The sequence below is a fragment of the Equus przewalskii genome, chromosome X (assembly GCF_037783145.1).
Source record: "Equus przewalskii isolate Varuska chromosome X, EquPr2, whole genome shotgun sequence".
NCBI classification, from domain to species: Eukaryota; Metazoa; Chordata; class Mammalia; order Perissodactyla; family Equidae; genus Equus; species Equus przewalskii.
This window is the reverse complement of record NC_091863.1, coordinates 34,317,876-34,345,705: the sequence shown is the minus strand read 5'-3', so window position 1 is coordinate 34,345,705 and position 27,830 is coordinate 34,317,876. Positions and strand designations below refer to the sequence as shown.

The 27,830-nt window shown below is 37.6% G+C and overlaps 1 protein-coding gene across 23 annotated transcripts in view; it reads left to right on the top strand.

Annotated features, from left to right (window-relative positions):
- CASK (calcium/calmodulin dependent serine protein kinase) overlaps window positions 1-27,830 on the top strand; it is a 361,743-nt gene that overhangs the window by 155,512 nt on the left and 178,401 nt on the right. For all 23 annotated transcript variants that reach the window (XM_070605863.1, XM_070605866.1, XM_070605862.1 and 20 more), the window contains exons 4-5: window positions 22,088-22,165; window positions 27,046-27,118. In XM_070605863.1, the coding sequence (XP_070461964.1) occupies window positions 22,088-22,165; window positions 27,046-27,118 (151 nt within the window). The remainder of the gene's footprint in view (window positions 1-22,087; window positions 22,166-27,045; window positions 27,119-27,830) is intronic.

Genomic DNA, 27,830 nt, shown 5'->3' with positions numbered 1-27,830 from the left:
TTGTACTGCCCTCTTCTTACACACTCTCTTCTAAACCTTGATTATTTTAAATTTAACAATATGAAAACACCAAGAATCCCTCCCTAACAGTATATAGAAATCTTCTTCATTCCTGTTTATACCTGCTTAGTACTCCATTATGGATAGAGAATCATTTATTAAGCCAGTCCCCTATTGATGGGCATTTGGATCATTTCCATTCTTCTTCTGTTATGTTAATAATTTGTGCATACATCATTTCATACTATTGCTAATTTCAAATTCCTTCCATAAATGTTGTACCACTTTGCATTCCTACCAGCGTTGTGTGTAAGAGTTGTAGACTTTAATTTTAAATTGTGATATAAAGAGCTGAACTCATTTCTCAGTCATATTAATTAGTAAATACCTTATTTCATTCTAAAACTGTGCTTATGTGTATAAATCTGGGTAGAGAGAGTCATAGATAAATCTTGATTTAGTTTTATGGCCCCCATCTGTGTCTGCGGACCTGACCAGAATGCCTTAACTAGAGTGAATTTCATATCATTGTGAGGTCACGGGGGCCCAAGAGAATTTGTCAGACTCAAAGTAGAGGTAAGGTCATTTATCCCTCTACTAGCTGTTGACTTGAATCAGTAGGCAGTGTCTTTGAATATTAGTATGGGGATGTAAAAAATATATTCTATCTTTTTGCCAGACTCTAGAAAGTATTGCTTGTCTTAAAGATATTCTTCATATTTCTTGTGCACACCATCAAGGGCTCGAGAGATTTGCAAGAAATAGGGGCAAAATCTTGATGGGTCTTAAGACATGGTGAGGATTTTGGATTTTATCTTAAATAAGTGGATGCCATCACAAGCAAAATTATATGATCAGACTTCCATTTTTAAAGAATACTTTGGCTACAGGATTGCCGTAAAGTTGGATTGGATGTGGAGAGAATTAGAAGGCCATTACAATGATTTAGTATGAACATTGATGGCTAGAATAGATCAGTGTCAGTAAAGACAAAAGGAAGGGACTAGAACGTGAAGATGTTTAAGAATTAGAATGGACAGGATTTGATGATTGGATAAAGGAAGAAAGGAAGCAGGAGTCAAAGTTGACTCTCTGGTCACTGGCTTGAGCACTTACTATATCATGGTGCCATTAACTAACTTGGGCAACTCTGGAAGTAGATAATGAAATACATTTTGGACATGTTGAGTTTGAAGTTTCTGTGAGACGTCTGAGTGGAGTTGCTAAAGAGGAAGCTGAATATGTGGATTAAAAGCACAGAGAGAGCTCTTGGATAGATATAGAGACTTGGAGATGGTGGCTATTTAGATGGTTTAGAAGAGTATATAGAGGGAAAAGAAAAGAGGACTTGAGGACTGAGGGTCTCCTAAATTTGAAAGGTTGTAGAACAGGAGGAATAACTAGCAAAAGAGATAGAGAAGGAATAACTGAGAGACGGAAGGAAAATCACGGCAGCAAGGTGTCGCAGAAGCAGGGGAAGAGTATATCAAGGACAATATTGTGGGGAAATGAAGAGTTTGGGCGCTAAGTTGTTAGTTCCATCCTTCACTAAGCTGCTTGATTCCTCAACCAGTGTCCAGTGCTCATGCTGTGCAGAACTCCCATTCTGACTCAGTTCTGAGACATGCTCCCTATTTGCTATCTCTTGATATCTCTTTGCTCCTGTTTGGTTTCCCTATATGGTCACTCATTCCCTTAGTGAGGGAGATAGTGAGTGAAAGAATATTAAAGGACGAGTGGAGAGGCCTAGCTCTGTCACCAACTTTATCCATTTAGTAATTTTGTTTCTTAATACCTGTTATCTGTGAGGTACAGCTAGAAGCTCAGGACAGAGATGGATAGGCATGAAAACAATTACAGTGAGAGAGAGGGAGAGAGGAAGAGAAAGAGCCTTCACAGAGGAGGCGATACTGAGGCTTGAAGGATGACCAGGAGTGGCAGGATGAAACTAGACAAAAGTAGTAAAGAGGTAAAGATATGGAAACCTCATCAAATGTAAAGAAAGAAAACAGAATGAAACCAGGCCTCATAGGAAGTAGAAAGAAAGACTGAGGTCACTGCTCCGCTTATCCCTCAGGATTTTGTATCTACTTTGCCCTGGAAACACCAGATTTCCCTCTTTACTCAAGGGCTTACACATAACCCCAAAACATGTTCCCCAGTTCCCAAATCTGCATGACCTTCAAACTCAGGTTATTTCTTTCTGCTTCTCTTACTTCACATTCCAGATAGAGAGAATACAAATGAATGAGTGAATGGTGATTGTCTCGGTTTCTCCCTTCTTTTCTAGAATCCTGAGTATCCTAAATTGTTGGCCTGACCCCTATTGATAACCTCCTTTTGAATCAGGGAGCTGTTCCACGTCCAACCAGGGGACAGTAAAAGCCCACTGCTGTTTCCATGCTTGGGCTGGGGTTCTAGGTTGGGAGAGTTTAATAGAGTAAGGGAGGCGAATCGACTATATGAGTGGGGAAGGAGGTAAGCATTACAGGCAGGGCAAAGGACACGTGGAAATGCCAGAAATGCAAGTCAGCTTATGTGGTTAAGGCATTATTAATAATGGTGGGCTGTTACTCTGGAACAAGGTCCAAGGTGAGAGAATCACTGGAGGAGTTTAGATATGTAATAATAAAAACCATTGGCGATGTATCTAACTGCATGCTTCACTTTTTACTTTATTGTATCTCAATTCTTCTCAACAACCCACTAGGTTAATTACTATGCCCTTTTTACAGATGAGGAAAGTGAAAGCTTAGGAAGTTCTGACTTGCTCAAGGTCACAACGCCTGTGTGCTGCGGCCAGGATTCCAACCTAGGCAGTTTGACTCTAGTGCCCTCACTCTTAATTGCTCTTAATATGTCCAGGGCTTTTGATGCCATATTAAAGTTTTTAATTCATCCATTCACCAAATGTTTATTGAATGCCTACACTGTGCCAGGCACTGTTCTAGGTGCTGAGAATTTAACAATGAGTGATTCAAAATCCTTACCTGTGCTAAACGTGTGTATGTATATGTGTATGTATATATATATTTTTTTCTTGTTATGTATAACAAATAAATATGTAGTAATAATAGCAAGTAGTGATAAGTGCTAGGAAGACCAAGGACCAGGTAAGAGATAGAGAGTGATGAGGATGCTACTTCAGCTAGGGTGTTCACAGAAGCCCTTTCTGAGGAGGGGATACTTGACCAGACTTTAAACTTTATTCTATAGGCGGTGGAGTACTTTGAAGTAATTTTACCAAGGCAATAATATAATCATATTCGTACATTAGAAAGATACCCCTAGACTCAATATGAAAAATGTAGTAGAGGGTTGAAACTAAAGTCAGTAAAGGACTCCAGACAAGACATGATGTGGAGTAAAACTTCTTCATTGTAATAGAGACTGAAAGTCCTACAACAAAGGGAACTGGAATCTGGCTCACTGAATGAAATCCAGGGAAGGGACAGAGACGCTCAGCCTTGAACAGTGGCTGAGAGGGGCTCTAGCCATCATATATAAAGCGATAGTTCAGGGAGACAGAAGAAGGAAGAAAAACAAATCCCCACTCAAGAATAGTGTTCAAATGAAAATTTCAAAGCACACAAGGAAAATCTAGCATCCTGAAACAAGCTCAGAAGATAGGAAATTCGGTCTAAAGGAAATGGAAATAATAGAAAAATCTGAAGGGGACTTCAAAGTCCGCAAAAAGATCAAGGGAAGGGTTAACATCCATAGAACAAGACGCTATTCCATTTGGCAAATGTTGAAAAATCCTTAAGAAAATGTGTGTATGCACACATATACACCTGTGTGTCTGCCTGTCTTTGGCATCAATATGGCCAGATTAAAAGACAGTATTGAAGAACCAATATAGAACAAAGCACAGTTAGATAGAGATGGTAAGTATGAAAGAGAAGCTTCAAGTCTTGGAGGCCAGATTGAGACTATCCAACATATATAAACAGAAATTCTAGAAGTAGACCATAGAGGGAATGATGAAGAGGGGAGGCCTTACTCAAAGAGATAATAACCAAAAACTTTCCCAAATTGAAGAAAGACTATCCCCCTCAGATAGAAATAAGGTTTGGGGAAGAGACTTCCTAATTAACTTTTGGATCAACTGAGTTTGTGGTGATTTTGGGACACCTACCTATGGATGTCCAGTACACAGCTGCCTGTATGACTCTGACCCCCAAGAGAAGAAGCTTGGCTGGAAATAAGAGTTTAAGAGTCATTGCCATTGGCACAAGGCCCATTTCACTTCTTGGCACCTCCGTATCTACCCTACCAACTTCTGAGAATGAAATGAAATGTGAAAGTATTCTGGTAATCAAAACTCTAGATAGTCTTACTGTCACCTTCCTTGTCATTGTCATAGGTTCTATTTATTGTAGAGCCTCAGAATTAGAGGTTAAGAGCTCAGGATCCTGGAGCCACATTGCCTAGGTTCAAATCCTGGCTCTGCTACTTTCTAACCGTGCGACCTTGGACAAGTTATATAACATTTGTCTTAAGCCTCAATTTCCTCATCTGCAAAATAATACCTATCTCCTTGTGTTGTTTTGAGGATTAAATAAGTTATTACATGTAAAACACTTAAAATGGCTCTTGGTGTGTAGTTAAATGCTCAGTAAATCTTTGCTATTGGCTATTAACATATCTGCATTTAACAGGAGCCTTGAGTATCTTATCCCAGGGGAGTAACTAATGTGAAAATCATAGTCTATGAGGATAATAAATTTAAGTATCTTTGTCTTTCTCTAATACTCAAAGGATATGTCTAGTTAACTGCCGACTTTTATTTGTCCATGTAAAGAGTTTTGTTGCTGTTTGCAAATTGGCCATGATATTATTTGTACATTCAAGAACTCCTGTTTTTTCCTTTGTCTTGTTTGAAACTTGGAAATAATTCATGGGTATATAGAATCTTCTCATGAGGACACAGTAACAGTTCCATTTTTCTTGCTAAGTTGGAACAATACAGTCTTGGGCAGACCTATGCTTATGCTTCTGTCTTTGTTTATAGTTTTATAACTACCAACATTAACATTTTCATGTTAGCTAGGAACTTGCCTACAAGTAAGAATTACACCAACTAGCTTGGTTTCAGAGTGCAAATGGCAGTAAAATGAAAACAGAAGATCAATAGAGTCATGCACTGCATAATGATATTTTGGTCAATGATGGACCACGTATGCGATGGTGGTCCCAGACATGAGATTAGTACCATATAGCCTAGGTATGTAGTAGGCTATACACTCTAGGTTTGTGAAGTGCACTCTCTGATGTTTGCACAATGATGAAATTGCCTGACAACACATTTTTCAGAATGCTTTCCCCTTGTTAAGTGACACATGAGTGTAATTAATCGTGTGACTATTTTTTAATCCTTGGAGTATTTGTTCAAGATGAGATGATTTTCCAAATTAACTCACCTTCCTCATCTGCAAGACCATATTGGAGTCTGGCATGATTATTTACAGTTCTTTAGATATTCTGCAAGACAGATAAACATAGGACATGCCAGAAGTAGAACTGGCAAAAAATGACCCTGTATCCTTTCATTCCACAAATGGCTAGAAGGAACATGTTGGGGGTTTCATCTCTACGTTGTTTGAAGGTACATTGTTTAAAGGTATGTTCCCTCCTGTAGCCAGGAACTTTTACTGTTAGTGGTGGCAGGAGCTGCATTGAGGAACCTGTATTTCTAGTGAGAAGAGACAGAAAGAAGAGCTGGAGAGACTTAGGAAGAAACATAGATACTCACCCACACCAGAGTTATAAGAACTTATAGACAGTAAACTGATGCAGTGATTATGAATGATTTGGTTTTGAGTGGCAGAGGTTCTCACTGGGCTCTCACCTGCGAAAGTGAGTGGGACTAGATCAGAAGTCTAAGAAACTTACAAATAAATAACAAAATGTGTTTAAATTACTGAACTAATACATCCAGTAGATAAAGAATTGCATGTAAGATATTTTTGCAGCAATTATTTTTTTGAAATTAATGAAATTAAAAGATTTGAGGGGAGAGGCAAGAGAGAAAAGAGAAATTCAAGGACCTGGGCCTTTGGACACTTTACCCTGTGCAAATATAACTGGGGTCATGTGGTAACCAGTGTCTTAGATGAACTCTGTAGACCTCATGTTGAGAACAGAAACAATGGTGGCTTGGAAACTTAGTTCCTACCTAGCACTGTGAAACCATGTCTGTCTCCTGGTCAGAGGGGAAAGAAAACACAGGTGAGATTCCCTTCTCCACTTGTGAGGATTTGTAGTAATTAAAAAAAAAAAAAAGCCCCTTAAAGAAGTAGAGTATCACTATCCTCTCAACAAACTGTGTAAGTCCATGTCAGGGCAAGGGTAACTTCCTCATTCACAAAGATGAGCAGGAAACGTGGAGTTACACAGGGGGCTGAGAATCAAGAGGTTGAGGTTCTCATCCCATCTGCCGTTAATTAGTTGCTGACCTAAAGCAAGTCTTTTAATTAAACTTCCAGTTCTAAAATTCTGTGACGTGACTCATCGTGATTTATATCTGGAGGCCCCTCCGCCTTATTTTTTCCCCTCAGAGCCTTAACTGAAAGTGAAAGAGTAAGTGTGTATATGTGAATGTTGGAGGTTGGGGAGATAGGCGTTTAGCTGTGAGGATTAGTGAGAACCCTGAGGGCTCACAGTGAACAGAAGATACATGGTAAACAGAACAGGGATTGTTGCTCACAGCTGCCTTCCTTTCTTTTCTGGGAATTTCAGAAAACCATACAGAGGGTCATTTTAACATAAACAACTAGTCCAGAGATCTGCTTCTCCTGTCTTAGGATCATTTGCTATCTCTTGTAGCTGGGGTGTCCTCATCCACTAGGAGGCACTATTGTCAAACAACATTGATTAAAGGTCAAGAGATCTTGGTCGTTTAAGCAACTGGACGGGAAAAATGTTTGGTAAAAAGAAAAGGGTGGTAAATATCGGACCGTGGAAGTGGTGACAAATCAACCTTTGATATCTAGATAGGCATGAGAACAATACTCAGTTTCTACAACTTGATAAACAATATCTTAGACTACATTTCAATTTTAGAAGTGGCAAATTCGTTCAAGCCAGTCTTTTTTCAAAGAATCAGAATTCTGTAGGATATCAAGAGACCTTAGAAATTATTAAGCCAAATCCCATCATTTAATTGAAGAGTCATTGTCAACCCAGAAAGGTTAAGTGGCATGATTAAGGATCTCCTGGGCAGTTAAAGGTCAACCTGAGAATACAACCCATATGTGGAGGACATTTCTCATTGTTTTTGGCTATCCGACATGTGAACCCTCTTCTAGTATTTGGAGAATCTTTCATCTTAAGAGTCTTGATGGGGTACAGCCCATCTTCTACTATAGAAGATAAAGATGCCAGATGTTTTCTCTTCTTGGCAGTTAGGATACGGGCATATGACAGGTTTCATGAGTCAGACACATCTACCCATGATGTAGTAGCTAGTGACAAAACACATGGACCACGTGGAACTCCCAGGTGACAGCAAGGATGATTACCGGGATAGTTGTAGTAGCACTCAGGCTGACTTCCAACATCCACCAGTAACAGAGACAGCGGTGCAAGCTGGTATAGAACAGCTGCAGTGATGTCCTCATCAGATCTATTTGAGGTTTTGTTTCTGACCGCATAGCACCAGTGTTAGTTTTTACAGGCCTCCCTACTGCTCTGTGAGCAATACAGTGTCCTATTAATAAACTCCTTTTCTGTTTAAATCCACCAGAGTTGGTTTGCTTTTCATACCTGAGAACCTTAACTGACCCTGCATTAAGAAACAAGAATGAGTAGAGGGATGGCAGAAGACACCATTCTAAGAAGAAAAGTCAGTGGCCATGTTAAGTGGTTGTAAAATCTGTAGTTGAACTGGCACCTCCTGTACCTTGGGATGTCAACCATGGCCTAGCAAGGCTGTAAGATTAGGCATGGAGCTGGGGGTGGGGTAAGAAGGGAGGGCAGACCAAGGGCCAGATATCCCAAGATGCCATGTTTTGGTGAGGAACTCTGAGGAACACAAGAATTCTTAATGGAACCTAACCTGCCAGGTCCTTATGAATATATATTTGTCAAGGTGGAAGGGTAGAACATAATTAGTGATTTATAAGTTTGATATGTAACTTTTAAATATTTAGACATACGGTACTATGGGCTTTTGTTTGTACACTTGTCTCAGACCCTGTAAATGTTAAGGATGAGCCTAAACTAAGGGAGGCCACCTATAGGATGTGGACCAAGACAGCTTTGAATCTGTACCCTGCTGGCTCCAGGCAAAGTTGTAAGGTAGAAGAATTTCTTCGACGCGGTTTGCCTTCCCTCTCAGTGACCTTTTCCTTCCTTTGGTGCTCTGTCTCCTTGTGTCCATTCACCCTCAGCTGAAGGCCTTCTTGTTACATTCATTCCCTCAGTGAGCTATGAGAAACCCCTTTCAGATGTTACCTAATCTGCAGCACCCCTCAGTGGGAGTCTTCTTTTTAGGCACTACTAAACATTCAGACCTGCAAAACTACCAAAGGCCACACTTGACATCAGATGAAGGATACAGGGCAGGAAACACTGCGGCCTTCTTCAATGGGAGTCCTTTCAGCAGGGCATGCAATAAAGTGCACTAAATATAATAGGGAAAAGAAGGATTTTAAAGTAGTGTTGAGAAAACTAATTAGCAATTCAGAAGTCAATTTAGATCCAACCCCCCACCCAAAAAAAGAAAACCACAGACAGAATAGAGTTTATATAAACAAATCAAATCATAGGAAAGCTAGCAAAAAATAAGATTATTTAACAGATCTTTGGAGAGCTTTTATAACTTCAAAGGACTGGGATTCACAAAGGAAAACATCAATAGATTTAACTAAAATGAAAAAACTAGAAAATTAATTTGCTTCAATATTGACATAAAAGGATTACATTCTACCGAACATAGATAAGGAGAGCTCACTCCAATAAGAAGGGAAGATATTAAGCTTCATACACAAATGAGCAAGGACAGGAACAGACAGTTCCCACCGAAAGGAATATAACTGGTACATATGCATTTGGGGATATGCTCGGTCACTTTAATATCTTTGACAATATATCAGAATTGCTTTATTAAGCAATTCCTGTTACAATGAGCATCCCCTTTCCCCACTGAAAAGATTAAGGTTTCTATTTACTTGCATATCATAGTTAACAATCCTGTGTGAGTACCTTCCCTGTCTGAGTTCATAGTGAAAGAATTTGATCGCATTCTGTTTACAGTGTAGGTGGGAGAGAAGAGCTTAGCTTAAATTATAGCCCCTCAAATATTGTCATGCTCCACCCCAAACCCACCTAACATGTTCACTCATTTCCTCGTGCTCCAGGCCTTATTGTTGTTTGCTTGTCAGGAGAAATGCCTTGAGATGCTGCTCTCCTCTTATCTACCTTGTAGTCCCCACCACTCCCCCACTCACTCACTCTTGCTCTTGCTCATCCTCTACTCTTCCCTCTCCCCACTACTCTTCTTCAGGACCCATCTCAGAGGCTGCTTACTCCATGAAGACTGAACCCTTTCCCTCCATTGAAACTTTAATATGCACTGTTCTTTCATTTTTTATGTTCGTCTTTTTTCCTTATCTCCCCTTCTGTAGATAGAGGCTTTTAGAAGATGAGATCTCCATGTAACTGGTTCCCTCTATCCTCTACATACAGTAGATGGTTAATAAATGCATATTGAATGAAACTGACCACCCCCTAAAATGGAGCATTTTAGATGGGGGAAGGGTAAAAAAAGGTCATGTACACATGACTCCTCTCTCTCTTTCAGAAATGAATTCACCAGCAACAAATATTTGTAAATATTCATCAATATGTGGGATATTATTCTGATGATAAAAGGTCTCTTTATGCCCTCAAGTTGTTTCTAGTCAAATTGTACAGACCAGACGAGTGCTTATCCATGAAATAAATAATAATAACTGGTAACGTAGGTCTAAATGGCCATAGAGAGGCACAGATTCTTAGGGCCCTAAGAGATCAGTAGAGGAAATATTTGGGAGCTGGAACAGGCAGGCAGGCAGGCGTGTAAAAGTTGATGAAGGGCGTCGACATCAGTGTAGGAGAGAGAAACGGGGGGAAAGTGGAGAGAGGACATCCCTAGCAGGGGCATAAAGAGAGCAAAAGTATTGGGAAAAGATAGCGGTTATGGGAAATTTGTGAAGATGTCAAGACACTACCACAAGCAAAGCCCTGAATTAGAAGAAAATAAAGCAAAATTAAAGTTCTTTTTTTTCTAATTAAGAGATTGATTTGTATATGCAAGGATTAAAGCATTTATTGGTAAACTTATTAAATATAGACAATTCATTTAAACAGTATCAACCATACAGTATTCGCATGTATCATCCAGGGAGGCGGGATGGAGGCTGTGCATTTCAAAGATCCCCCTGGGTGGTTCTGGAGCATGGAGCCCCATAACAGGCATGAAAATGGATATAGAGCCCTCCCTTGTACTATGATTTTCCCTACCCAGCTGTAATCTCTTATTTTCTGTTAAGTAACTCAGAGCCTTGAGCAGAAGTTAGAAGTTCCCTCTTTGTAACCTGAGCATTTTTGTGGGGACAGTACGTGGACTCTAAACTCATACTGCTTGAGTTTGAATCCTGGCTCTGCCCCTTACTAGCTGTGCAATTTCTTGGGCAAGTTACTTAACCTTTGCTGTTTCTCAGTTTTCACATAAATCAAATGGGAATGGTAATAATACCTACCTCACAGACTTCCTGTACCCATTAAATGAATTAATGCAGGTAAAGCACTTGGAAAATGCCTGTCACTTAGTAATAAATGCTAGCTTTGATTATTTATTACAACAAAATGATTATTGCTTTTTTAACTATGTATTAAAGAAATCATAGTTTGTGTTTTGCTGTGTCTGCTGCTTTCACTGTTTTATCTTTAGAATTCAGCCAAATTCCTTTGTGTACATGTAGTTTATATCTTTTCATTGCTGTGTAGTATTCTATTGTATGAGTATACCAATGTTCATCCATTCTACTGCTGATGGACATTTGGGTTGTTGACGCTTGGTGGCTATTATGAACAATGCTGCTGTGAGCATTCAGATACACATCTCCTGGTCCACATAAGCACATGTTTATTTGAAGAGACTATCTTTGCCCAATATTCTGCAGTCACCTCTTTGTCGTAAGTCAAGCATCCATATATGTATGGATCTGTTTCTAGGCTCTCTGTTACGTTCTACTGTCTGTCCTAGTGTCAACAGTATACAGTTTTAATTACTAAGCTTTATATTACCAAGTTTTGAAATCAAGTAGAGCAATCTTCCCACTTCGGGATGTTATTCTCCCAAAATAGCTTGGATCTTCATGTCCTTTTGCAATTCCTCATATGTTTTAGATCCTGTTTGACAGCTTCCACAAAACCTTTTGGGATTTTGATTGGAATTCTGTTGAATTTATGCTTCGGTTTGGGAAAGATTGACTGTTTACGGTATTGAGCCTTCCAGTCTGTGAACAGAATAATTCTTTCTCCATTTACTTTAGTTGTTTAACTTCTTTTAATAAATATCATGCTTTTCTCCCTAGAGGTCCTGTACACCATTTTATTAGGTTTATTTCTAGATTCTTAAAAAACGTTCTTTAAAAATTTTCATGTGATTTATGATAATGATTTTGCTAAATTCTGATTAATTCTAACTTTGCCTTAGATTATTTTGGATATTCTGTATATGCAGGTATACCATCTGTAAATAATGACAGTTTGTTTCTTCCTTTTCAATTCTTATACATTTTCTTTCTTCCTTTTTTTTTTTTTTAAAGATTTTATTTTTCCTTTTTCTCCCCAAAGCCCCCTGGTACATAGTTGTGTATTTTTAGTTGTGGGTCCTTCTAGTTGTGGCATGTGGGACGCCGCCTCAGCATGGCCTGATGAGCGGTGGGTGCCATGTCCGTGCCCAGGATTCAAACCAGTGAAACCCTGGTCCGCCAAAGCGGAGCACGTGAACTTAACCACTCGGCCACAGAGCCAACCCCTACATTTTATTTCTTTATCTTGCCCTTACTGCACTGGCTAGGACCATCAGAATATTGTTGAATATAAGTTGTTGGAATGGATGTTTTTGTCTTGTTCTTAATCTAAGAGTTTCTTAAGGTATAAATACGTAATGTTATTAAAATTTTTTGGCATTTATTGAGATGATCATAATTTTTTCTTCTTTAATCTATCTCAACGTTCAGAATTATATTAATTGAATTCCAGATGCTAAAAACAGTTTTGCATTCCTCTGGTAAACCCAAGTTGGTCCTGATGTAATTTTTATATATTGCTGGGTTTGGTTTGCTAATGTTTTTGTTTGGTTTATTTGCCTCTCTGTTCATTAGTGAGATTGTCCTTTAATTTCCTCATGCTGTCCTTAACGGATTTTAGTATCTAGGTTAAGCTAGCTTCATAAAATGAATTGGAGGGGCTGGCCCCGTGGCCGAGTGGTTAAGTTCGTGCGCTCCGCTGCAGGCGGCCCAGTGTTTCGTTGGTTCGAATCCTGGGCGCGGACATGGCACTGCTCATCAGACCACGCTGAGGCAGCGTCCCACATGCCACAACTAGAAGAACCCACAACGAAGAATACACAACTATGTACCGGGGGGCTTTGGGGAGAAAAAGGAAAAAATAAAATCTTTAAAAAAAAAAAAAAAAAAAAAAAAAAATAAAATGAATTGGAGACTGTTCCTGCTTTTAATTCATTTTATCTCTCCTCAAAATGTTCTGTAGAACTTGTCGGAAATGCCATCTAGGCCTAGAGTTTTCTATGCCAGAAGGTTTTAAATTATTGATTCAATTCCTTTAATCAGTAAAGAATTATTTAGGTTTTCTAATTCTTTTTGTGTTCATTTTGATGAGTTTTGTTTTTCTAGGAATTTTTCCATTTCCTATAAATTTGTGTCATAAAGTTTTGATATGATTTTAAAGTCTGCAGGATATGAAATGTTATCTCCTTTGTTGTCCTTAATATAGACTGCTATATGCGTCTTCTCTTTTTTTTGGTCTTGCCAAAGATTCATCATTTCACAGGGAACAACTTCTAGCTTTGTTAATCCCTCTAATATCTGTTTGTTTTCCATTTCATTAATTTCTGTTCTTATTTCCTTCTAATTTGTTTGAGTTTAACTTGATGATTTTTATATAACTTATGGAGACGGATGCTTAGTTCACAGATCTTCAGCCTGTCTTCTTTTCTAATATATGCATTTACAGCAGTAAATTTCCCTCTACTACTTTATCTGCATTTTACAAGTTTTCATGTTATTTGTTATTATTTCATGTTATTAGTTTTATGCTTCAATTTAAAATATTTTCTTATTTTCTAATGATTGACTCTGAGATCTGTGTAGCAGTTGTATATTGTTCAATTTCCAAACACTGGGCATTTTCTAGTTCAGTTTTATTAATCATTTCAAAGAACCTATGTTTTGCTTTGCTCTTGCTCTATGTTTATTTGTCTTTTCTTTATTAATTTCTGCTCATTGTTATTTCTTTTTATCTTCATTGGATTTAATTTGCTGTTCTTTTAAAAAATTTCTCCCAATGGAACATCACTGACTTTCTTTTCTTATTTTCTGATATTTTACATCAGTATTTGTAATATTTGTTAAATTTGAGTAAAGTTTTAAAACTTACAAATTTATGGATACAAACTGCTTTCTTTGTAAATATTGTTTGAGCTGAATTCTGAACGGTATTTTTGCATTTTATTTTTTTAACATTTAGAACTGCTTTTAGTATGACAAAAGTAGTATGACAAAAAAGTAGTATGTGAAAAGACCTGTTCATTTTTTTTTTTTTAAAGATTTTATTTTTTTCCTTTTTCTCCCCAAAGCCCCCCGGTACATAGTTGTATATTCTTTGTTGTGAGTCCTTCTAGTTGTGGCATGTGGGACGCTGCTTCAGCGTGGTTTGATGAGCAGTGCCATGTCCGCGCCCAGGATTCGAACCAACGAAACACTGGGCCGCCTGCAGCGGAGTGCGCGAACTTAACCACTTGGCCACGGGGCCAGCCCCAAGACCTGTTCATTTTTAAAAGGTGAAAGTAAAAAGAAGAAAATTTCAAATACAGTCCTACCCTCTTTAAGACCCTGTTGTAATATCCAAAAACTTCTCAGTGTATCTACATACACATAAACATGCATATATATGTTTATACATCTTAATATATTGTGAACACCTTTCTATATCAGTAAATATACCTCTATAGCATCATTTTAATGGTAGCATAATATTCTACTCTGTGGATTTACCACAATTTATTTAACCATTCTCGTATTGTTGGACCTGTAGGTTGCTTCTGACTTCTTTCTATTATAAATACCTATGATAAACCCAATGATTCCCTTGGAATGAAATTATTGAGTCAAAGGACATGCACATTTTTAAGGCTTTTGTCAAGCACTATAAAATTGCCCTCTGGAAAGGTTGTACTTTTCCATCAACAGTCGATTACCTGATTCAAGAAAAGTGTCTCCAATGCTGAGGAGTATGTGTGTGTGTGTGGCTAGCTTCTCATACTGGAAGATTGGACCTATGCCCCAACTTCTCCTTTCAGCGATTTCTGTATTTGCAGGTCTAATAATGGCAACACTCCAATCTTGAAATGTAATGCCTCAATCCTGCACGAGTTTTGATAGGTACTATTTTCATTATCATTGTTAGAAATAGTTTCTAGTTTTCAATATGATTTCTCCCTTGATTCATAGGTTATTTAGCATGCAGTTTTCAGTTACCAAGCATTTGGGGATTTTCTAGTTGTTTTGTTAATTTATTTCTAACATAACTATATTGTGATCAGGAAACATGCTCTTAGTGCTTGCAGCCCTTTAAATTTTGTTAGATCTCAGAAAAGCATTTGTGTAATTTCTTTGAGTTATAAGCTGAACTAGTATTTTGTGTGTGTAACATCATTTTTACTTTAAAGAATGGCTAACAGACAAACCATGGTTACTCATACTTGGGGATGTGGCAGACATTTAATCAAAAATGAATGAAGTGAGCCTGCTACTTCAAGGGAAACAACTCGATAGTTGTCGCCAATGATGAAATTCACATTTTCAAGTGAAAAATTGAAATTTTGGAAAACTTGTAACAGCTTCCCAGGACTTAAAGAATGTAATCAGTGGTGATATTAATGAATGCATTTTTTTTGATATCATGTAATCAAATGTATCAATATTTGGAAAATCTGTATAATTCAATGGACCAGTATTTTTCAAATGACTAATGCATGATGTTACAAAGTCATGCACAGGTAAAAGATCTACTCAAAGAACAAGACAGAACATGGATTATAATGTAACAGAGTACAAAAAGTTCATTGATATGGTTTCAGATTCCACATTGCAGTTTACCTTTAAGAAACTAGCACTTCTTGATTCTTGGTGTAGTATCAAAGAAGAATATTCACAAATATCTGCAAGGGTTATTCAAATATACTTCCTTCTTCCAATTATATATCTGTTAGGCCAGGTTTTCTTCATTTACTTCAACCAAATAACATATTGTAACACATTGAGTATAGAAGCAGATGTGAGAATCTAGTTATATAGTTATTTTTCATGAAAAAATATTTATTAGCATGTAATGGGTTTATTGTTATTTTAAAATAAATAGTTTTTTACATTTCTGGATTTTAATTTTTAATACAGCAAATATTGATAGATAAAACCCACTTAAGTACAATCCCTTTGGGGTTCTCAATAATCTTTAAGGGAAGGTCCCTGACATCAAAAAGTTAGAGAACTTAGTGGTTGTCCTAGAAATTACAGTATACCTCTTGACTTATGTGTTATTGTTGTCAAGTATTTTTATTGAAAAATCAATCTGTCTCTCTCTCTGAGAATAGTTATTGTTTTATATGGTCTCTCCTGAAGAGAGTGAGAAAAGAGTTTTATACAATTATTGTTCATTTAGATTCATCTACATATTTACTGCATTTTATGTTTTTCATGCCTTGCTACATCTCTGAGTTTTCATTTGACTTCATTTTTCTTCTCCCTGAGGCATACTCTTGTATTTCCTTTAGGGATAGGTATGCTGGTGGCAAATTCTCTTGTTTTTTGCTTGTCTGAAATTTTTTTCACTTTCATTCCTTAAGGGTTCATTTGGTGAGGAGAATTTTAGGTTGGCAGTTATTTTGTTTTAAGATATCTTTCCACTGTATTCTGGCTTCCAGGGTTGCTAGTGAGAAGTCAGCTGTCAGTCTAATAGTCAATTCTTTTCTTTCACTGTTTTTAATATTTTTTATTTTTCTTTGGTTTCCCGAAATGTTCACTGATATATATCTAACTATAGATTTCTCTTATTTATCTTGCTTGATATTTATTGGGCTTCTCAAATCAGTGGATTGGTATCTTTAATCATTTCTGGGTGCTTATCAGGCATTATATTTTCAGTATTCCTTCTGCTCCATTTTCTTTTCACTTTTGAAACTTCAATAAAATGTATGCTGAACTTCTCACTGTAATCGTTTGTTTCTTATCCTCATTTTAATATTTTCCATGTTTTGTCTCTCCATGCCTCAATCTGATGTATCTTCTGGTTCACTAATTTTCTCTTCAACTGTCTAATCTGCTTAAGTTCCTAATTTTGATATTATATTTTTCTGTTCTGAAATTTCTATTTGCTGCTTTTTCACCTCTGTGGTGTCACTTTTTATAATTTCTTGTTTCTTGCTGAAGTTTTGAAGTTCAGCTTTTATCTCCATGGTAAGCATTGGGGTTTTTCAATGCTGTCAGTAAGACATACCAGAATATATTCTGTACCCCAGTTTTCAAAATGCAGCTCTTTATGGCCTCCTCCCAGAGCATGGGGTGTTTCATCAGGGCCTTAGCCTTTGGCAGGCTCTTCTGGGGTCTGCCAAAAGAATAGCTCTGTCTCTCTTCTTGGATCACCCTGGTGCAAAAGCAGTTGGACCCTGTCAGTCTCCATCTGACTGCCCCCACCCTCTTCTCCAGAGCTCCCCAAAAGTGCAACCCCTCCCTCCACAGCTGCCTTCTTTCCATAGCCCACTCCTTACCCTCAGGCCAGAAGCATCTCTTGCTCACCTCTTTGAGCTCTAATTCTTTCCCCATTCTCACTAGGTGGTTTTTCACTCTCATTGCACTGTTAATTCTTTAAAGCTTTAAAAAAGTTTTTTAAATTTCATCCAGTTTTTGTAATTGTTGTTTTTGTTACTTTCCGAAAAAAAGCTGGTCAGAGAAATCCAGATTCAGTTGTCCTATACGGTGTTCCTCAAAGAAGAGTTGTCAGATGAGTTCACATGTACCAACTGTTACCAGTCTGTAATAAGTACAGAAATTGAGAGTAAACATTGAGAAACTGTTAGAGCAATTTGACATTGCTGCGAAATCATAACACATGATTTTGTATTTTATAAAAGTATCGGTTCATAATATATCTGAGGGAAAAAAACTGGTCCTTCACCACAGTTAATTTGAGAAGCACTTCTTCATACAATCAGATGCTGGTCTTCTGCAAGCCCCCTCTTTCTCTGCTTCTACAGAACACATCATAGAGGAGGAACAAAACCTTTCCTCTACCCTCTTAGGTTAAGAGGTGGGAGCCTGTGAATTAAACTGACAGATGACGGATTAACAGGAGATTATACATTTTTTATATACATATAACAGGATTATACATTTTTAATACAATTGTTCATAACCAGGGATACCAAACAAAATCACCTGTGTAACTTTTTAAATATGCAGGCATGTTCTTGGAGGGGTTAGCCTGAAAGTAAGTCATCACTGTGAAAGTAATTTTCTATTATTAAAGCTATTTGATTAGTTATTTGTAACATTAATTGATATTAAAGTAAAAGAGGCAATCCACTAATTTTAAATTTTATGAGGTACAGAAATAAAAACTAAAAATACTGTTATTCATGCAAATTTTATTCATCAGAAATTTAAAATATACATATTCATAATACACACAATCCCGATATAATACCCTTGAACAAAAAGTTTGATGTCTCAAATCTTTAATAAACCTTATTTGATAATATAATGCTTCTTTTATTGCATTTCTCTTTGGCTTCCCATCTTGGGGTGTTTCTGGGGCTGCCAAGAAGCTTCAAACAGCATGCTCTGAATTTCCCCAGTTGGTTCCATTCTGAGGGAGTGAAATGAGAGGAAGAAGAAATCCTAGTATGGAAGAATATGGGGAGTGCTTCCACACTATATGCAGAGAAAAACTATGGGAGGTTTATTCTGAATTGTGAAAAGTAGTGGAATTATGAATGATCTTAGCTATCCCTCCCTTTTGTCTATCTGAATTTTAAAAATTTTATAATAAACATGCTTTACTTATATAATTTAAAGAATTATCCAAAAACAAATGCACTGAATAACCAAAACAAATCACAGGTCTAGAAGCACAAGGTATGGCTGGCTGTATGTTGAAGGGGTCGGAATATGCTACCCCAAAATATGCCACTCTGGCATAGGATTATTTTGAGCTGAAGGCAATTGAAAAACAGCAGACACAGGAAGAACTCTCCACTCTCCTCCATTGCATCTAAACACAGGGCATAAATGTCCCTTTGTAAAGGTGTTCTCCTCTCATGTACCAGGAAGAGGAGAACTACTCTTATCTGCATAACAAACCTTACTAAACAATTCTTATTTATCATACATTTCCTGGTCACCTTCCCACAATTTACCTCCAACCCCAGATGCCAAACTCCTCTCCTTCCTTTGTCTAGTCTCTTTTCCGCACTTTATCACTCTTTGTTAAAATGGTATATATGCCTCTGGGTCTAACTGCCCCTTTGTGGTTCTCACTTTTTTCCTGTGAGACTCCCACCCCTGCTGTGTGCCCGTGAACTTAACCAGTCAGTGATGGGGCCAGCCCCTAAGTTATAGTTTTAAGGCTTTTTTCATACTAGTTTCAAAAATTGATTATTGAGGGGGCCGGCCCCATGGCCGAGTGATTAAGTTCGGGCACTCTGCTTCGGCGGCCCAGGGTTTCGCTGGTTCGAATCCTGGCACGAACATGGCACCACTCATCAGGCCATGTTGAGGCAGCATCCTACATGCCACAACCAGAAGGACCCACAACTAAATATACAACTATGTACTGGGGCACTTTGGGGAGAAGAAGAAGGGAAAAACAAAACAAAACAAAACTATAACTTAGAGATATGACAGGAAATGGAGAGACATATCATGGTCATGGATGAGAATATTAGAAAAATGCTAATTTCTAAAAGTTAATCGATAAATATAATACTATTTCAACCAAAATATAAAAATTTTTTGGCGTTTGACTGACTTTAAAGTTCAGCTAGGAGAAAAAAAATCCTAATGTTGATAAACAACAGTAATGAAATGAGACTTATTTTTGCCAAATATTAAAATTACTATTACAGTATTAAAAATGGTATGGTACTAGATATAAGAATAGACAAGTCAGTGGAAAAGAGTGGAAAGCTAAAAATATCTGTGTGTGTATGTGTAGAGATTGTAAGTGCTAGGATTTGAGATATAACCAGAAAACAATGGATCAATTCATGCTGGTAAATAATTTCCAGTTCTTTCTCACTGATTGGTTCTCTCCTTAAGCATTGGCCTCTCACCCTGTTACTGCCTTCTCCCACCCCTAAGATTCTTCTTTCCCGTCTTCCAGGTCCCTCTAAAAAGCCTTCCTCTAGCTCTCAGGACAGCTCCCAGATTCTTACTGCTTTGTAATGCAGTAAATTTAGCTCTCTCCTTTGTCTAACTCCTCTCTCATCTAAATTGAATAATGCTTGTCCTCACATTTCACAATTAAAAAGGAAAATGCCTAAAGAAAACTGTAATTCCCTCACTATGAGGTGTTTTTTAGTCTTCATAGATCAACCAACCAGTTTAAACTGCAGCCAACTTTAAAAATCGTATTTTTTTCTCCGCACAATACAAAGAAATGGAAAATATTAAGCCTCTCTAGTAATCAAGGAAATGCAAATTAAAGCAATCATGAATGACTTTTTTTTTCTCCTATCTGATTGGCAAAAAATAAAAAGAATAGTCATCCTAGTGGAGGCAAGGTAGAGGAAAGGACATTTCACACTCAGTAGTAGCAGTATAAATTGTTGAAATTTTTCCAGTAGTGTGTGTATGAAAGTTGTTGTTGTGTATGCATGCCCCTTGACCTAGCAGCTCCACTTCTAGGACTTTTCCTATAGTAGAGGGTCAGGGTTGTTCACAAAGCTGCATGATCATGTTCATCCAGGCTTCATTTCTGATGGTAGAAATGGGGTGCTGCCATACTTCAGAGTAGACTAGGTCATCATAAAAATTATTTTGGAGAAGAATCCTTTTTTACATTGGAAAATGTTCATTAGCTGTGAAATGGAAACTAGGTAAAATTTGTAAATCCATGTATAAATGTGAAAGTATTTTCATTTTCATTTATATAAAACCATTGAACATAGACAGGGATTTGAATCCTGTCCCTGTCACATATGTCTACTCACTTAGACAAATTATATGAGAATGAAAAGCATGCTGACCTCATGAAGTGATTGTAAGAATGAAGAGAGATATAACAAGGAGTGCTTCCCATATGCTTGATGAACAGTGATATTAGTTAGTAATGATCATTAATATGTATTATTAATTGCAATAACTAATTAGTAATTATTAGTAATAGTAATGGATAGTTAATTCGTTTACATGCCCTTCTAGAAGTCTGTTTCCTCAGTATGGTACCCGCAGCAGATATATTGGAGCCTGAGCTACTGAATAAATGAATAAATAAGACACCAGATTTGAAGACACTTTATAAGCCTTAAAGCATTATGAAAATGTTAGCTAACTATTAATATGTGAATAATTTCGTTCATATATGTAATGTTATGGCAAAAGTTTCATGAATTACACGTATTTATGTGTATAAACATATGTTTGTATGTAAGTGCTAAATGTTATAGGCAGTATAGAGTTCTTAGAGAATTTAAGCAAAAGAAGGCCTTAATGTGGCTAATCATTGAGGGGGCTTCCTGGGGAAGGTGGGATTGGAATGGAACCTTGAATTAAGGTAAGTTTTGAATATGAGAAGCAATATATACAGAAGAATGTGGCAAAAAAGAAAGAAAGAAAATGGTGTGTTCAGGGAGTTAGTAATAAGACTAGTCTGCATAGAGCGTGAGGTATTCTTGAAAAGTCATAGACAGGGTAGGCAGAAGAGGCAGGGTGTGGCCACAACAAGAGGCCTTACTGATCTGATTAGAAATAGAGAACCATTTTAAGTGTGGGGGCAAGATGGTGGCACTGTGTCACGAACACATCAGTGTGTTAGAATATGTTTGTAGCAATTAATTTTGGTAATAGAAGTGTAAACAGAAGTAAATTATGGATTAGCTAATCATTTTTTTCGTTCCACAATGTATAGCTTGAATATTCATTTAGTGGTGAGAACTATAGCTAAATGTTTTAGAATTCTTGTTGGATTCTTAAAATATCACATGACGTGACTAGATATGTGGAATTTAACTCAAAAATATGCCCACATGGGGCCGGCCCCATGGCGAAGTGGTTAAGTTTGTGCGCTCCGCTTTAGCGGCCCAGGGTTTCGCCGGTTCAGATCCTGGGTATGGACATGGCACACTTGTCAGGCCATGCTGAGGCGGTGTCCCACATGCCACAACTAGAATGACCCACAACTAAAAATATACAACTAGGTACCAGGGGGCTTTAGGGAGAAAAAGGAAAACTAAAATCTAAAAAAAAAACAATATGCCCACAGTCCCCAGCATTGCCGTTTTCTGAGACTTCTTATTGTGATAACCTAAAAAAAATTTATAGTCAGTTTTCCATACCTTGTGTTATTTGATGCTACCGTTTGCTTGTTCTTCCTTTTTCTTTCCCTATAGATTTTCAGTGTTAAGATGGTTATACTGTTCTTTATAATTTGGCTATTTTTCATTGAAAGGAGATTTAAGTAATTTATTACTATCATTAGCTGTAAGTCAACTAATAACTTAGTTACAATGTATTCACTCTCAGTGTTTTCTTCCTGGAATTTCCTCTTTTCTTATTTTCTTTTTCACATTTCTCTACAGTATGGATGGAGCGGATCTGTGTTTTGAAATCGTAAAGCGAGCTGACGCTGGTTTTGTATACAGTGAAGCTGTAGCCAGGTATGTAATTTCTATTGACTCCCCAGAGGTCGAGGTGGAAGTGAAAAAAGGAAATGACAAGGAAATCACATTGGAGTGGACTGCTCTTTGACCTGATGATGAGCGTACTGCCACTCTTGCCTTCAAGGAGCGTATCTGTTGTAGGTGCTTTAGTGGGACCGAATAGTGACTGGAAATGCACAATACTGAACAGTGAATTTATCTGTTAATATGAGTTTACAGCTTAACATCAGTTCTGCTATCTTTCCGAATTCCAATTACTTTTTCTTACAAGGAGGGATTTGATAGATGAGGAACCCTGTAGAATTAAACTTGGCTTTTTTGTTTGTATATTTGATTTTTGTTTTTTGGCAAATGTGCCTCATTAGTTCTTCAGTTTTCCTTTTAGTAATAGCAAATTGTTATGTGACCAGTTAATCTGAGGAAAAGCACAGAACAAGAGGAACAGAAATAAAAGCAGTTTATCTGCTGAATGTATTTGCTTCATGCCAGTGTGTGATCTCCCAGTCAAACGGTGGCCATTGTTCTGAGGGAGGAGTTGTAAAGAACTAATGGCTCAAAACAAGGAGTAAATATGAAAAATCACAGGAGCCATGCACGGGGCCGCCTGCTTCTATATTTAGAGCAATACAGCTTTCTGCTTTGGTGACATCACTCCTACCATAAATACCCACTCCAGCGGGTTGCCTTTTTAATCCATGGGGTAACAGCATCTCTCCTCAGTCACCAACCACAATGTGTTGAAGATTTCAAACCCATGAATCCATTAGCATTTATTAAAACTTTCTACCATTTGAGAAAGTTACCACTAAATGATTACAACTTTCTCCCTCCTATCATTCCTTTTATTATTATGGCATCATAGACAGACAGAGCTGGAAACAGCTTGGAGACTACCTAATAGGACTTTGAGCTCAGAGTAGCTTGACTTTCTTCAGATTTGTTGCCCTGCCTCCGCCTGGCTGGGGAGCAAGAGCCCCAGTCTCAGGAGATGGAGCAGCCGTAGCTATTGCGCAAAATAAAGAATATGCTCAATTTGAGGTAGCTGCTTTTCTGTCCTACTGTGGCTAGAGAAAAGAAGCAAATGAAAGTCTATATATATTAACTATAATTACTTCTTTCAACTCCTGATGTATTCGTGGTAGAACTGAGGCTAAATATCCTCTTTTCTTTTGTGCCATCCTCACTAAAGCACATTCTAGGGTTTTTTAAATCCCCTTTTTCTCTCGTTTTGAGTTCTAATCACAATTTTAAATTTTTATTTTTTATTGTGCTTCAAAATTAAGAAGCATTCTTTAATAGCAAAAATAGTCAATACCATCTTGATTTTTCTTATGGCATAGTGGTAAACCACTTTATCCAACTAAACGAAACTCTCAGGCTTTCGCGTATCATTGTTTGAATTTGAGACAACTTGCCTTTTGTACTTTCCCATATTGATATCTTTCAATAGCAGCAACAAATAGAGAAAACTAAAATTCTGAATGTTGATTTTATAGAATAGTGAAGCTCACTGGAGGAAGATAACTATTTCCTTTTTGAACCGCAGTAACACTGGAGTACCCGGCATGTATGCTATCCAGTTGATGTTAAACCAGTACCACTTTTACTCTGTTCCCCAGTCATCTGTATTGCTTTTCTTTAACTTCGAGCCTGTCCCTGCCACTGGGCTGGGTATCAGGATCAGGAGGACAATAGTGTGTAGAGGTAATGTCATACAGTGAAATGACTTGAGATCTCTCTCAATCTTGAGATTTAGTGAAAAGGTAGATGTTTGTATATGTCAAGATAAAAGACTGTTGATTTTAAAATCCACATATATTTGTTGTTAAAATGGTGATTTTATTAAGGCAACTTTTCCAGAATGGACCAGAAAAGAGTAGCATTGGGACCAGTGGGGTGACACTGCAAAGAGAGAGGTTTGGCACAATTTATTAAAGACCCTTTCTAAAAATGACAAAGTGGCGGGGGAGGGGGCGCCTCAGAAAGTATTATTAATTATGTTGCCTATTGCGGAGGATCAATGACCATATAACAAGGGCACACAGATCCTTCCTTTGGTGTAGAGTGTTCAACCAGATGACTTCTATCCTTCCTTCCTCCTCTCTGATTCTGTGATTCATTGTTGGAAAATTCAGCTGGCATCAGTATTCTAGTGAGACCAACTGCAAGAAGACTGTGAGACACCAAGTAATCAAATTGATAATGTTTTGCTTCAACTGGCTGAGCTTCAAGAGGAGCAGCAAAGCACGGCATAAAATAAAACTGCGCTCAGTCCTTACAACCCAATTAGTGATTACCTCTGTTCTTTCAGGGATGATGAGTTGTGGAGTGAGCTAACATACAGGATCAGATTATCAAATCAAACTCGCACAAATCAGAGAGATCTTCTTACCTAGTACCAAGCTTTACTAAATAATTACAAGGATACAGGCAATCAAAAGGCTCAGCTGAAGCAGAGTGGTCTGGGCCTTCAAGGGTAGCCCCCCCCCCCCGTGTTATTCCTTCTCGCATCAGAAATGCATCTCTGGCCCAGAATAGATGAGGTCTCTACGTGAGATTTGTGGGATCCCACACACAGAGGGGAACATTTCAGTTATGAAACATCTCCACTGTATACCCCAGAGAGTTTTAGAGCTTACATGACATACTCCAGGAAGCCATCCATGCCTCAAAGATCCTGGCTTCTATTTACCATAAGTAATCCTTAGCCAGGGACATTCTGTTAAGGGCGCTTCAGAAATAAGGTCTCTTCTTCCTTTCAAAAAGCCTAGTCTCTTTACCCAGAGTTGACAAGGAGACTGAGTCACCTCCCTTTCCTTCCACCACCCTGGAAATGTGTCCTTCCAAAGGAAGTGAGTGAATTGCTAGCCAGCTCTTTCCTTCCACAGAGTTATCATTCCTGATCCTTCAGGAAGATGGAGACAACGTATATGTTGCTGAGTTTCTCTGAAAGCGTAGGCCACCATGATACTTCATGAAATGAAGCTTTCTGATTAAAGTTTAGTCAGCAGCTCTCTAGAACATGTGGGTGAATTTTGGTTCCCTCTTTATTCTGCTTGCGCTTGTGAACACACACAGGCTCCTGGGGTCATGACCAGGAGGATGGAGAAAGATCAGTTTAAATCTGTTATATCTGGGGAGAAAAAAATTCTGCCCTCCCTCCACACACCCCAGAGATTCTAATATGTATGTACATTTGGGTCAAATAATTGAGTACTCTGATATTCAGATTAAAGAATATTCATTGAGGTTGTTTTTCAATGAAGCTTTAAGATAGGAATTTTCTTTGGGCTAAAGATAGAAGTTGCTGTCTTACTACAATGTATCCAAAGTAGTCCATGCTGTAGGTATAAACTCTGTCCACAGTACCTAATTTAAATTTACCCACTATTTCAGTGTTCACATCCAGATGCACAAATAGGCTATCCTTAAATCTTTAACTAAATTTAACAACTATAATAATATTGTAATGATAGCAACTTACTTAACCTTTGTAGCATGGCTTAGAGTTTACAGAGCACTTTTACATCTGTTGTCTCTGCCATTTCAGGGAGTCACAGATCCTGCAAAGCCTCATTTAACCAGACAAGGACCACAATACCAGATTAAGAACCCCTAATTTAAGCAGAAACTTAATTACAGGCTGCACTGGCCCAGGCAAAGAGTATATATATTTTTTCCTACTTTTCATTTAAAAAATGGAACATTCTGATCAATTGTAACATGTGAAATAATGCATATGCTAATTAGAGGGACATTCATGTGAGTTCCCAAAGAGGAAACTTGATGGAAATGTCTTTTAATCGTAAAGCAGGATTGGGGATTTTTTTTGTTTGTTTTAAGTCACAAGGTCATTTGTAAGTACTATTAAATTAATTGGTTTTTATTGTAAAGTGTGAGGAATATAAGATTTGGAAAGATAAAACAAAATTCAATAAATACTGTATGATAAATAATGTTGAGTACTTTGCAGTTCTGTGGTTGGGATGGAAAAAGGAAAAATGAGAAAGGAAGAGGGATAATAGGAAAAAATAGCTATGAAGGGAGTAAAATGCAGAGGAAGAGAAGATGGAAAAGACACTCAGAGAAAGAGACGCAGCCGAATTACAGAAGACGGACTTTAGAATTGAGGGAAGGAAGTCAAAGTAAATTCTGAAGTAATAGTGAGTAAACTACTATTGTCACATCCTTGTTTCTAGTTGACTCTGTTACCACTTTTTAGCATAATTCTTTGAAATGCTAACTCCTCCTTTGTTCTTCACCTGGACCCAGTGGGGAACCTCAGCCGATCCCTGCGGCTAGTGAGGAGCCTGATCAGCTCCCTAGAATTTAGGCCCAGAATAACTCTGCTGTGTTCAAAGATGCCCCAACTCACACTTGATTATGTTGCAAAAAGAAATTGTAGGTATAAGGGGGCTCTTCTCTCTTGTTTGTCCTTACAGCTAAATGAAAATAAGGTAGAGAGCCAGCCTCCGCTGGCAGATAAAAGGCTCCCACCCCTTTAGCCAGAATTCTTGGTGTACCTCTGAGCACTTAGAAGCAATCCAGTGTAACTAAAGAGAATTAACTGAGTGTCATAGAATTGATGTTTTTTTCATGTTGTAAACTTACATTTTTAGTTTGCAGAGCTATTTTACTTATGAACTGTGTGAAATTCTTTTGACTTAGATATCTTAGAAAATACAGGACACATTATTCCTTCATGAAGTGCATAAAAAGTCTGCTTCGCATTCCACCAATCTTGTCTACTCAAATGAAAAATATCCATAGGCAGTGAATATGAAAGTGGAAGTTACAAGCTAGGGACACTGTATGTTAAGTTTTAGAAAATAAAAAGGCTTTTTTTACAGTTTTAGATTTCTTTTGTTTTTCTACAGTCATTACATGAGACAGATACTGGAAGCTCTGCGCTATTGTCATGATAATAACATAATTCACAGGGATGTGAAGGTAAGTCATTTTTATCACTAACTTTAATGTTTGTGAAGAGAAACTGACTTGTAACAATGATAATAAAAATCAGAAATTTTTCTTTCATATTCTTATGGAGAGCATCTTAAAGTTAATTTTACTTACAAATAAAAATTTATTTAACTGCTTTTTATGGAGAGTCGTACTAATTCTTAACAGGAACACTTTTTTGTAATTTCAATTTCCTTATTTTTATTAAAATGTACATGCATTTTAAAATCCTGTTATTCCTCTTTTGCCATTGTGTGTGTAAGAGAGAAATGAAAAATTTAACAGATAGGAAGAACCAAACAATATCCTATACTAAGTTAATTGGAGGGAAAATTAGAATTTGGTTTATACAGTAGAAGTTCATCATACACTTACATTTTTGTAACGTTGTGATCTAGAATAGTCAGCACTTTATTTTCTTTTTTTTTTTTTTTTTTTTTTTTTATTTTTTCCTTTTTCTCCCCAAAGCCCCCCGGTACATAGTTGTGTATTCTTCGTTGTGGGTTCCTCTAGTTGTGGCATGTGGGACGCTGCCTCAGCGTGGTCTGACGAGCAGTGCCATGTCCGCGCCCAGGATTCGAACCGACGAAACACTGTGCCGCCTGCAGCGGAGCGCGCGAACTTAACCACTCGGCCACGGGGCCAGCCCCAGCACTTTATTTTCTTTGCAGATAGTTTTTAAACATAGTCTGAAATCGTT